The 13,381-nt window shown below is 48.0% G+C and overlaps 1 protein-coding gene across 2 annotated transcripts in view; it reads left to right on the top strand.

The window, feature by feature from the left end:
- Positions 1-12,022: 12,022 nt before the first annotated feature.
- rbck1 (RanBP-type and C3HC4-type zinc finger containing 1) overlaps positions 12,023-13,381 on the top strand; it is a 164,315-nt gene continuing 162,956 nt past the window's right edge. For both annotated transcript variants that reach the window (XM_084316510.1, XM_084316511.1), the window contains exons 1-2: positions 12,023-12,214; positions 12,321-12,368. In XM_084316510.1, coding sequence (XP_084172636.1) covers positions 12,329-12,368 — 40 coding nt within the window. In that variant the 5' untranslated portion in view covers positions 12,023-12,214; positions 12,321-12,328. The remainder of the gene's footprint in view (positions 12,215-12,320; positions 12,369-13,381) is intronic.

Below are 13,381 nucleotides of genomic sequence, written 5' to 3'. Positions count from 1 at the left end.
CTGAGAGCTGTCCAGACCGTAACTGTCGTCCGTGGACCTGGCCACGCAGGACAATACGAGAGCATAAATATCTGGGGGCAGATCCATTTAACATTTTATACATATGTCCCAGTTTCAGAAAGGAGACCCTCTGCTCCACAGGGAGCCATCCCACCTCATTGAAGTGACATGGCTCAATATGGGTTCGAGGTGGCAGATTTAGGACCAATCGTATGGTCTTATTTTGGCTGGCTTGTAGCCTGTGTTTACTTTTCACTGTAACACCACTATACCAGTACGTACATGCATAGTCATATTGGCTGAGGATCATGCAGTTGGCAAGCAGTTTCATAGTTTCCAGTGATAAGAACCTCTTTTTTCTGTGCAAAAATGTCACCCTTGTGTTAACTTTTTTGATCACCTTCAGGGCCATTGTTTTCCCTGAGAGTGTTTGGTTGAGGTCTGCACCTAGGTATTTAACACAGTCTCTAGACTCGACACTGAAGCCATTACAGCTTATCTCAAGTCGGGAACATTCCTTTAATTTATGTTTTGAGCTGAATAGAATTGACTCAGTTTTTCCAAGGTGAATCGATAATCTGTTGTCAACTAACCATTTGTGAAGGCTTTCCAGCTCCCTACTGAGACCGGCTTGTATTTCTGCCGTGTCGTCTCCAGACACCAGAAGTGCTGAGTCGTCAGCATACAGTAGGAGTCTGCAGGATACGGCAGACACCATGTCATTAACATATAGTGAAAATAGCAATGGAGCAAGGATGCTGCCTTGCGGCACCCCACATGTTATTTCATTATATGAAGATGTGACACCATTTATGTTCACAACCTGGGTCCTCCCAGTCAAGTACGACCTAAACCATCTCACCGACCCATCGTCCATCCCACAGGCTTTGAGCTTCTCAAGCAGGATCTGATGGTCAACAGTATCAAACGCTTTCTGCAGGTCAATCAGAACCATGCCAGTTCGTTTGCCACAGTCCATCTGGGTTCGAATATGGTCAGTGAGATCAATCAGGCAAGCATCCGTAGAATACCCAGGGCGAAAGCCAGACTGGAATTGATAAAGGAGATCTGTCTGTTTAAGAAAATCTGATATTTGATTAAATATGACCTTCTCAAGAACTTTGGAGATGACACTGAGAATAGAAACTGGACGATAGTTTCCCTCGTTTGTCCTATCTCCTTTTTTGTGTAGTGGAACCACTCTGGCACATTTTAAGTCATCGGGTACGATACCCTGTTTCAGTGATAGGTTGATGATATGTGTTAGAGGTTCACTAATCTGGTTTGCTCCGTCTTTGATAAACCTCACTGGTAAGCCATCTATTCCAGTAGCTTTATCCTTGCCTAGGGTATTGATCGTTTTTTCTACCAGGGCCATGTCCACTGGTTGTAATTTGAAGGAATCCTGTGCAACCTTATCTGAATAATAATTAAATACATGACTACTACCAAACTGTCCAGTGGGTTCGGGTAACTTCTTCACAAGTGTTGATGCCACTGTAGTGAAAAAATCATTGAATTTTTGGGCCACCCTTGCACTGTCAAAGCAAATTTCATTATCAATATCCAACCCAATCTTTGAAGAAGCTGAACAATTGTTTCTAATGGGAGCCCCCAGATTTTTTAGAGTTTGCCAAAGTTCTTTGGGGGAGTTTTTCACTTCTTGGAATTTTGTTTTGTAGTATTCTATTTTGGCCTTTTTTACCAGGCTGGTTACTCTATTTCGCATGTGTCGATACTCATCGAATAGAGCGCTATCGCCGCATTTTCTAAATGTTGCCAGAGTTTTGTCTCTTAACCGAATTTGTTCTAAGATGTCTGAATCCATCCAGGGTTTGGAACGTTGTTTGACTCTGACAAGCCTGATGGGGCATACTTTGTCTAAAACCGATAGAAATATTTCTTTAAAAATTATCCAAGCTTCCTGAGCTTTGTCGCACTCTGTAACCTGACTCCAGTCTTCAGACTGCAATAGTTGTTGGACATTTTCCAGGTTGTACTTTTTCATTGACCTGATCCTAACCGGACATGAGGAGAGAAGGAGAGGACAGGAGGAGAGAACGGGAGTATAGGAGGACAGAAGGAGAGGGCAGGAGGAGAGAAGGAGGACATGAGGAGAGAAGGGGAGGAGAGAAGGAGAGTTAGGAGAAAGGAAGAAGCTCAACGGCACTCGAATTAACTTCAACTGTTAAACTGTTTTATATCCTGTAAAATATATGTTGTAAATAGTTTTAAAGAATAGGTTCACTATTTTTCAACCCAGACCATATTAAAATGCTGTTTCCCAAATATTTCTATTCCTCACTGATATCTTTAGCATTGATAAATGTACCACTGCATTACTTTTTTATTATTATTAATTATTAAGTTTTGATAATTTACTTTTCAAACACCATGATAATTTATTTTTCAAACACCATGATACATCTACTTTTCAAACACCATGACAATGAGGTGAAATAAACATTTTAAAGGTGTATTGTTCGCTGTGTTTTTATCATAGAGGTGTGGTTATACTATTAATCTGGATTGTCTGTTATTCTAATGTTAATCTTAATCGGATGAAGACTATTTCACCATACATGACGCATCATAGCTTTTTGCTCACTGATGGGGTCCCATGTTGTGCAGTAGGTGCCCTTTTTTCTTTTCGCCCCTGCCCTTCAAACAGCCTGAGTCCGCCACTGATTAGATTAGATTGTTATATCTGTATATTGAGTATGTCATAATTAAATGTCATTATGAATTGAAAATGGGGGACCCTGATGTAAACAAGACGAAAGTCTTTCTCTGGTCTGCATCCCCTTAACAATTGTGTGTATTGAGCTGTACTGTACTGTACCCATTCTGCAATCTGTTAATTAAAGTTTAAATAAACGCATTCATTCGAGATATCTGGCCTCGCGCGGATCTCACAGCTGTGCCCGCACAGTGCAATACTCCAATTCAGCCATTGGCAATTCAGCCATTGGGTGGGTGGCGCTGCTGAGCGGTCCCCAGACCGCCGGTCCTCAGACCATAGATATATATAGAACACTAGATAGCTTGCCTGCGCTGCCGGCCAATGGAGAGGGACGTCACTGAACCGCCGCCATCTTGTGAGGGTCAGCCTTGAGTGAGAGTGAGTGAGCTTCACAGACAAAAATACTCATAACTCGCTGAAATATTGACAGATTTACAAACGGTTTGGTTTATTACAAGCATTATTAACGTGGCTATATGATTCAAGCGGTTTGTAAAAAAAAAACATCTTTAAAAAAAAATAAAACTACATCTTTGATGTTTATAGCAAACCAACCCGTCAATATTTCAGCGAGTTATGAGTATTTTTGTCTGTGCAGCTCACTCACTCTCACTCAAGGCTGACCCTCACAAGATGGCGGCGGTTCAGTGACGCTGGTGACTCCGCCTTAAGCTATCTAGTGTTCTATAGATATCTATGCCTCAGACCACCGGACCTGAGAGCGCCGCTGGCTCTGCGGCTCTGCAGTTGCATACTATTGGAGAGCGCCGCTGGCTCTGCGGCTCTGCAGTTGCATACTATTGAAACGACGCCCTGAGTAGGAACACAAAATTAATGACAAATCACACATGCATGGGCGGAGTGTGAATGAATGAATGAAAACTTTATTTAACAGATTGCAGAATGGGTACAATACAGTACGGCTCAATACACACAATTGTTAAGGGGATGCAGACCTGAGAAAGACGTTTGTCTTGTTTCCATCAGGGTCCCCCATTTTCAATTCATATAGACATTTATGACATACACAACATACATGACATTTATGGCATAGGGACATATAGGTATTTAGTACTGATACATTTGTGACATAAACGGTATTCAAATATACAGTACTGTTACCCCTAGATCCTGACAGAGTATATGATGGGGAGGGGACTGTACATTAGGAGGGGGTGGGTGGGTGGGAGAGAGATATACATACGGCGGGGAGGGAATATATACATGCGGTGGGGAGGAGACTGTCTATTAGGAGGTGGTGGGGGTTTTGGGCATTTACGGTGACCAGTTTCGAATTGCAGCCTCCCGTAGGTGCTCTTTAAGAGCGGTTTTGAATGTGGGTAGGGATTCACATTCCTTTACAGCTTTGGGTAGGGCATTCCACATTGATGTGGCATAATTGCGAAACGTATTTAGTCCCTTGTTTGAGCCGAATCTGGGTTTAACATGATTTGTTGAGCTTCCTCTGGTGTAGTGGTTGTGGTATTCACTGACCTTTGGGAAGTATTTTGACATGTACATGGGTACCTTAGTCGTATAGTGTATCTTGTAGACCAGGCCCATTGCAAGTTGCTGTACTCTGTCGTCTACTCTAAGCCACCCTAGGTTGTCAAAGTGGGCAGGGGTGAGGTGGGTTCGGGGGGTAAGGTCAAGTAGTAGTCTGACCAGTTTGTTTTGTGATATTTGTAATTTTGTTTTAAGCGCCTTTGAGCATAGGCGGCGCGTGGGCTTTGGTGGTGGGAAGGCTGTAAAGGGAACGCCCCCCGCGCGCAGCGTGAAAAATTTGACCTTTTATTTTTGGTTGCACGCAAACTGTCCAGGTTCTGATTTCATATACACACACACACTACTAGGCTATACTACAGCGAGCCCCACTCATTTATATATAGTGCAAATTAAGTGTTCAAATGAAGGCATCCAATAATATATTAACCATTGTCTTACCTTAATGCAGATAAATGCGACGTTTCGTCTTGGTGAGAAAGACCGTGTTACGTCTGGTACTCTAGCGAGTGCCAGCACTTTAACTAGTGTTCTAACTATTGCGACAGTGTCGTGTTATTCTGTTGAGTTTCACGTTACGGCATATGGCCGAACGTGACGTTGACGTTGATGTTCTGGTGTACGTTACAATGCATGTGTCTTCAGTTCAGTAAACACCGACATGCTGAAACTACGTGTTGTCTGATTCTTCCAACATAACATTGGCGACGAGAGATGGCTGAATTATCTATCCCACCCCCTCCACCCTTCCTACCGTTGCCCGGTGAGCCGCCCGTCCCGTGGGCGCGTTGGATTTCCTCGTTCGAGACGTATATCCTGGCTACCGGTTTGGACTTGTCCGCGGTGAGAAAACGTGCATTACTACAGCACTGTTTAGGCGTGGAGGGACAGCGTGTGTGTGAAACGCTCGGCACATTAGACAGTGACACATATACGTCGGTGGTGGCGCTCCTAAAGGGACATTTCGCCACTCCACAGACTGCACTCCTCCGTCGAGTTGTGTTCCGACGGAGACATCAACGTACTGGCGAGTCAATAACGCAGTACGTCGCGGACCTACGGGGCTTGGCTAGCTCATGCAAATTCGGGGCATTACAGGATGAAATGGTGAGAGACCAACTCATATTGAACACTGACAGTGATAAAATCAGGGAAAGACTACTGTTGGAAAATGATGAGCTGACATTAGCAGTAGCTATTAGACTAGCAGTGCAGGTGGAATCTGCTATGAACTGTGCAGCTAGTTTGTCTACCTCCCCCCGCCCCAACACACACATGCCAGTAGAGGCTGCGAGCACGCTCAGCTCAAGGGTGTCCCTCCTCAATGTGAGTGCAGACGACGGCGGGGACAATATACTGCTAGCCTCCCAGTCACGTGACCGCTCACGCCAGCCGTGCGGGAATTGTGGCTCCCTTTCACACAACTCCAGAGCCCAGACCTGCCCTGCCCGTGGCAAAGCCTGCTCCAACTGCGGGAGGCTAAACCACTTCCAAAAGGTCTGCAGGTCAGCCCCAGCTAGCGCTTCCAAGCCACCGACCACTATCATCCATAATGTCAGCTCAGGACGAGTGCCATTCAAAACATGCTCATTGGTGGTTGGTGACATCACACTGCCCCTCCTCCTCGACACTGGAGCCACAGTGTCTCTATTGAATTGGGCGACATACTCTCAATTCTTCTCCCACAAACCACTGGGCCCGCCCACCACCACCCTGCGAGGCTACGCCGACTCCAAGATTGACATCGTTGGCTCCCTCCAGCTGCCGGTGAGGTACGGAGAAAGGACACTGCCTGCCTTCAATTTCAACATTGCACGCCGAGGGACCAACCTCCTCGGCCTCGACCTCTTCAGTGGCCTCGGTTTCTCTCTGCTGGACACCACAGGCTCAGAGATCCACACCGTCACCGCTGTCTCCTGGCAGCAACAGTGGCCGGCACTGTTCAACGGCGTGGGCTGCCTCCAGGGTTTCGCTCACCAGCCCCTGCTAGACCAAAAAGTGACTCCGGTCATCCAGCCCCTTCGCCGCTCCCCCCTGGCTCTCCGTGAGGGCATCGCCACCGAGTTACAGAAGATGCTGGACGACGACATCATCGAACAGGTGAACGCGTCACCCTGGATCTCCAACTTGGTGGTAGCAAAGAAGAAGACAGGGGACCTGCGACTCTGCGTGGACATGAGAGCGGTAAACAAGGCCATCGTCCCTGATAAATACCCCCTGCCAACCACAGAGGAGCTCACCGCCCAGTTCCACGGGTCCAAGGTGTTCTCTAAGCTGGACCTTCGTCAGGGGTACCTCCAGGTGCCACTACACCCAGAGAGCCGCAACCTCACCGCGTTCATCACCCACAGGGGGGTCTTCCGTTACAAACGCATGGCTTTTGGCTTAAGCTCCGCCCCCAGCTGCTTCCAAAAGATCATGGCCTCCGTCTTCGCCGGGATCCCCGGGGTGGCCATCTACCTCGATGACATCGTGGTGCACGGGGCCAACGCCGAGAGTCACGATGCGAGCCTCCACAGTGTCTTAAGTGCGATGGCGAAGCACCACCTCACACTCAACGGCGAGAAGTGTGTCTTTGCCACCACGACCATTGACTTTGTTGGGTTCCGCCTCTCGGCTGACGGCATGTACCCGCTCCAGTCAAACACAGAGGCCATACACAGTGTCCCAGAGCCCACCTCAGCGGCCCAGGTGGCCTCTTTCCTGGGCATGACGGCGTACTACCTCCGCTTCCTGCCACACTACTCCGACACAACTGCACCGCTGCGGAAGCTGTTGAAGCAGAACGAGCCCTGGCTCTGGACGCCTGCCTGCTCGAAGGCTGTGCGCCTCCTCAAGTCCCAGCTCACCTCATCACCAGTCCTGGCGTTTTTCGACCTAGACAGCACCACCCTCGTCACGTGTGACGCCTCCGCCGCAGCCGTGGGCACGGTACTGTCACAGCTGCACGGGGGTGTGGAGAGGCCGGTCGCTTTCGCTTCACGGGCCCTTAGCCCCACAGAACAGAGGTACTCAGTGGGGGAGCGAGAGGCCCTGGCCTGCATCTGGGCATGTGAGCGCTGGCATATGTACCTCTACGGCTGCTCATTTACGCTTAGGACGGACCACCAGGCTCTCACTACCCTCCTCGCCACGTCAGGCACTGGCCACAAACCGCTCCGCCTCCACCGCTGGGCTGACCGCCTGCAGCAGTACAACTTCGGTTTGCAATTCACGCCGGGCCGGGACAACGTAGTAGCTGACCTACTGTCACGCGCCATCCCCAGTTCCCCCACGGCCCCGCCCTCGACTCCCGATCGGGATCAGGCTGAGCATGACCTGGTCCAGCTCCTCCACACTCCCCTCCAAGAGACAGTGTCGCTGCAGGAGCTCCAGGACGCCTCGTCTGCTGACCCTGTCCTCTCTGCGCTCTCAACCTACATCAGGCAGGGTTGGCCGGCGAGGACACCTGACGAGCTGCTTCCCTATAGCAGACTCCGGGACGAGTTGTCATGCTGGAACGACTCCTGCGTCGCTCGTGGGCTCTGTACTGTGGTCCCGAGTGTCCTTCGGGCGCGTGTCCTTGCTATGGCGCACGAGGGCCACTTGGGCATAGTCAGGCTCAAACAGCGGTGTCGTGACTTGGTGTGGTGGCCAGGCATCGACAGGGAAATCGAGACCCTGGTCAAGGACTGTACTGCCTGTCTTCTGAGCGGGAAGACCAGGGCCCCAGCCCCGCCCCCACCCATGCAGCCATTGGACTGGCCGTCCCAACCCTGGGAGCACCTGCAGCTCGACGTCTGTGGTGAACTGCACGGGGTACTGCATCACCAGCGTTTCCTCGTTGTGATCTACGACCTCCACTCCAAGTGGCCTGAGGTGGCGCCCGTGGGCTCGGTCACAGCCGGGGTGCTGATTGAGATTCTCGAGTCCCTGTTCACACGCTGGGGCCTGCCCAAGAGGATCACGACAGACAATGGGCCCCAAATGATCTCCCACGAACTGGCCTCCTACCTGGGGGGTAAGGGGATACGTCATATCCGCACGTCGTTCTACAACCCGGCTGCGAACGGGGGGGTGGAACGGCTGAACCGATCCCTGAAGAATGGCATCAGGGCCCACCTGGCACAAGGGTGCACATTCATCAACGGTCTCCAACAGACGCTCCTGCACTACAGGGCCACTCAACACGCCACCACAGGCGTCTCCCCAGCCTCCCTCATGCTAGGGCGCGAGTTTCAGCTGCCCCTGGACAGGCTGCGCCCTACTCCGGCTCAGGCTCCAGCCCACCCACTTCAAGCCACAGTCAACGCACGCCAGCGCCGGATGAAGGACCGTTTCGACAGGACCCGACATGCGAGACCACCTACCATCGCCGTCTCAGACTGGGTCAGGATTCGGCGACCCCACCGGGACAACAAGCTCCGGTCATTCTGGTCTGACCCGGTCCAGGTCAGACAGCAGCTTGGCCCGGCCTCATTCAGGCTGGCTGATGGGACGCGTTGGCATGCTGGCCGACTGCGCAGGGTGCAGGCTCCCGCTGCCCCGGGACAGGGTGTGCCCGCGGCTGTAGCTCTGCAGGACAGACGATTCAATGACGTTGCAGCCCCAGCACCCGCGGCTATAGCTCTGCAGGACAGACAATTTGATGATGTTGCAGCCCCAGCACCCGCGGCTCAGCCTGAGGCTGCGGGACCTCCGCCGTTGGCTGTTGCAGTGCCCGGGCCCCGCCCACTCCGAGCGCGCAACAGGCCTGCACACCTGAATGACTTTGAGACTGAGTATCACTCCTAGGTTGAGTGAAGGGGGGGGAAATGTTACGTCTGGTACTCTAGCGAGTGCCAGCACTTTAACTAGTGTTCTAACTATTGCGACAGTGTCGTGTTATTCTGTTGAGTTTCACGTTACGGCATATGGCCGAACGTGACGTTGACGTTGATGTTCTGGTGTACGTTACAATGCATGTGTCTTCAGTTCAGTAAACACCGACATGCTGAAACTACGTGTTGTCTGATTCTTCCAACATAACAGACCGTTCACAACTTGAATCACAAGTTGCAATGAAGTGAACGTTTTTCGTAATTTAGATCTCATCATGCTTTGAAAACAATGTATTGTACATACAGTAGCTCTAAAAAGTTTCCACGATTTGATCTCGGACTCTCATCATGTCCTCTTAGAGCAAGCCCTTGTTTGCCAAGATAAAACAACATACAGCCTCAGGTGATCGGTAGTTATGCCCAGGGCCAGCCCGGTAGTGATGGGTCGGTCATGAGCGACTCGTTCATAAGAGCCGATTCATTGCCGTGAGCGTGAGTCGAATCGCTCACGTCTGGCAATGAGTCGGTTCACCCCCCCCCCCCCCCCAACATATGATCCAAACTAGAGTCTGACACGTTTCTATGATAAACTGAATGAATAGACAGACATTGACACAGACAACTGAATGAATAGCATACTTATTTGGTTGTATAGGAGTCGAGTGGCGCTAATGAGTGTCTTTTGTCAAACAACAGTAGTCTATGAATAGGCTATGCTAACGTAACGTGATGCAAATATGCAATTGATCACTTGGCATGCTAACTGGGAGCATCACCTTGATACAAGCATTCCACCTTGCTTCTCCATCAAATGGCTTAATGAAGTCCTGAACTCAACGGATATCGTCGATCGGGGGCTCAAAGTCTGACACGTTTCTATGAGAAACTGAATGAATAGTAGTACTATACCTATTGACAGACATTGACACAGACAACTGAATGAATAGCATACTTATTTGGTTGTATAGGAGTCGAGTGGCGCTAATGAGTGTCTTTTGTTAAACAACAGTAGCCTATGAATAGGCTATGCTAACGTAACGTGATGCAAATATGCAATTGATCACCCTCGTCCTAGAACTGCTTTAAAGCGGTCTTTTATTTATAGGTGCATAACACTCTGGATTGATTGATTGATTGATTGAAAAGTTTATTAAGCGATTTGCAGTGTCAAATTTCCCTCGGGATAATAAAGGTATTTATATTTATCGCATTTATCTTGTTGAAATCCTCCAACAGGCTCTTTTTTGTAAGTTGACTGGTTTGCACACCAATAATACAGTGCAATAATAGAATAGTAGAATAGATAGTAAAATTATGCAATAGAATGGCCAGAGTAAAATAGTGCTACAGTACAATCAACAGCGGGGTGTATTAGAAGGCTATGGTGAAGAGGTACGTTTTTAGCTTATTTCTGAAAATATTAAGAGATCTAGCTTCCCTAATGTCTATAGGTAGTGTGTTCCATAACTTTGGTGCATAGTTAGCAAAGGCTGCATCCCTGATTTTCATCTAACATTGTAGATGATCGCAATGTTTATACTTTGTATATAAGGAGGAGGACCTTGAAATCAATTCTAAATGTTACCGATGATTACTGATGTAAACAGGGGGATCCTGATGTAAACAAGACGAAAGTCTTTCTCTGGTCTCCATCCCCTTAACAATTGTATGTATAATTGTATGTAATTGTATAACATCGGCCACATTTTTTTTGTGCTCGCACTGCGCGCACGCGCTTCATAGTTTGGCTAACGCAGCTTCCTCCGGAAGTGTCACTGAGCCGTGAGTCGATTCAGTGAATCGGTTCATTGCCGTGAGCGTGTCTCGAATCGCTCACTCACTGAAATGATCCGTTTGGCACATCACTACAGCCCGGTGCAGCTTCTAAATTATATTATTTAACCTGAGCCTATGCGTGATTGGTTACTGCCTGTACCTGGAATGTTAAACGCTGCCACCGATTGACACCTTCGTCGTTGACACCTCGGCCAGCCGGTGTTCTGCAAAATTCTACTCCTCCTCGAATTCTGCTGCCAGCGCTCCTGCGCTTGCGCACGCATGCGCATGACCCACAATCGTTCACTCTACAATATTCTGCCACTTTGCTGACGAACGTCATGTTGGGTCTTGTTGATATATCTTAAACAATATCTTAAACATATGTTTTTCATTGCACCTTTTGAACTGTATAAGCATGTAAATATTTGCATGTAATTGGCTTTGCAGCTGAATGTATTTGTAGATGATAACATGTCGGTACACCTGTTGGAGTTCGGAGTGAACTATAGGGTGACGTCACCCAGCTGTCAAAAGATATAGGCGATTCGCGCTACGGCAGCAGTTTTCGAGGAGGTAGTAGAATTCGGCAGAACACCGGCTGCAGCACAAGACACACACAATAGCCAGCAGCCTGCGCATATTATATACATTTCAAGATTCCGAGCATAATATTCTGGGTAGGCATAGCCAGGGGTGTAGCTCCAGATTCTGGGCCCCATGAAAGAATGTATTTGTAGGCCCCCAGTGAATGCGAGCGCGGAATTTTTTTTGGCCATTTTTTTATTGATGAAAACGCATAATATGCTTTTTACCTATACATTCGGATCAGCAGTTCAGCACCTGCACTGTTGGTGGGTGAGCCTAGTAAAGGATGTCGCATTGCGTTCATCTTCAATGAATGGACCAATGCAATAGTCTACCAAAGCCCCCCCTCTCTCTATATATATCTCACACACACACTTCAGAAACAAACATAGTATCAATGAGAGCATCAATAATACACCTGAGTGATGTCTAGTAAAAAAAAAAAAAAAAAAAATCTTTTTTTTGGGGCCCCCCCCCAGTGCTGGGCCCTTGGAATCATCCTAAACTACCCCCCCCAGCTACGCCCCTGGGCATAGCCCCCCCTAGCTATACGCGCCGCCTATGCCTTTGAGGTGCTTTGGTACCAGCATCCATTCTCTTCCTGAACATTAAGTTATAGTTTCACTTTCCCTTCGTCTTTCTGTTTTCACCGGGAATAAAACACACCGAAACGGGAGAGGAACACCGAATACATTATTAAGAGTAGGCTAATAATAGTTAAATATTTTTCCTGTAATTTATAGCCTACACTTTCCTTGCTTCTGGGCGCTCGACAAGTCATCGGAACTTGGATCTTGACAGATCGGTAAGTAAAGTAGAATGTAGTACGTGGTATGTCAACCAGAATAAATTATTGAACGACTTGTGGAATTTGTTATTTTCAAAAATCTTTGTATTCTCTATAATTCCAGTTCTGACAATGACGTGGGAAGTTACTCTCGCGGACAATTTGAGAGAAGGTGAGTTATATTTATTCCGACGACAGACTATTATAGGCGAATCACGTAATAATAATGTTAATATCTTGTTGGCCCACTGATCTACACACATGACACAAGTTACACAACTACTACACTACGCGAATCTACCTACTCAGCTCAAATCGACAACTATCCATGGAATGAAAATAGGGGACCCTGATGTAAACAAGACAAACGTCTTTCTCTGGTCTACAATCCCTTAATTGTGTGTATTGAGCCGTACTGTATTGTACCCATTCTGCAATATGTTAAATAAAGTTTTCATTCATTCATTCAGTATATAATAACAGAAAGAGCTAGGAAGTCCGACATTTTAAGGTGTGTGTGTGTGTGCGTGCAGTGGTGATTTCATATGGGGTTAAATGCGCATAAATGTTCCCTCGGGAATAAAGATGATGCCTAATTAATGGGATGTAACACGTTTCATTCACAGGATTTGTGTGAATGGTCCAACTGTAGTATTTGAACACACCTGACGACCTGAGCTATTGTTATGCAAAGTAGCCAGGTACTTGGCGCAGAGTCGACAGTCGAGTGGACATTCTTGTGTGCACGCGCGTGCACATCCGCGCATGTGCGTGCGCGTGCTCCTGCTCAAATACGCTTTGTACTTGTTGAAGTCAGAGGTTCTATGTAGGATTGTTAGTAACTGTCTAACTGCATATATAACTGTTTCCACTAGAGGGCTCTCTAGGCGGAGCCACTCAGGAACACCACCAGGTGGCGAGTATAAATAGAGATGTCTCCTCCTACTCTACCTCTTTCCCCCCCCCAGCCTCTCAGTGAGAGGAGAACTCTAGAACTGCTGCTCATGCCATGTGAATAAATAAACCACGCCAGTTAAAGGCTAAAGATAGAAACCATGCCTCTTGACCACATTATTGTCGCCCTATAGCCGGATTCTGTCAACAGTACTCATAAACAGTACTGTATATTTGTAGATCTGGTATGTCATAAATGTCTAGATGTAACCAGTGGTGCAGTCGTGGTTA

The sequence above is a fragment of the Notolepis coatsorum genome (genome assembly GCF_963971535.1).
Source record: "Notolepis coatsorum genome assembly, chromosome: 6".
NCBI lineage: Eukaryota > Metazoa > Chordata > Actinopteri > Aulopiformes > Paralepididae > Notolepis > Notolepis coatsorum.
Note: the sequence above shows the minus strand (reverse complement) of the source record. Positions and strands in the feature narration are given on the sequence as shown.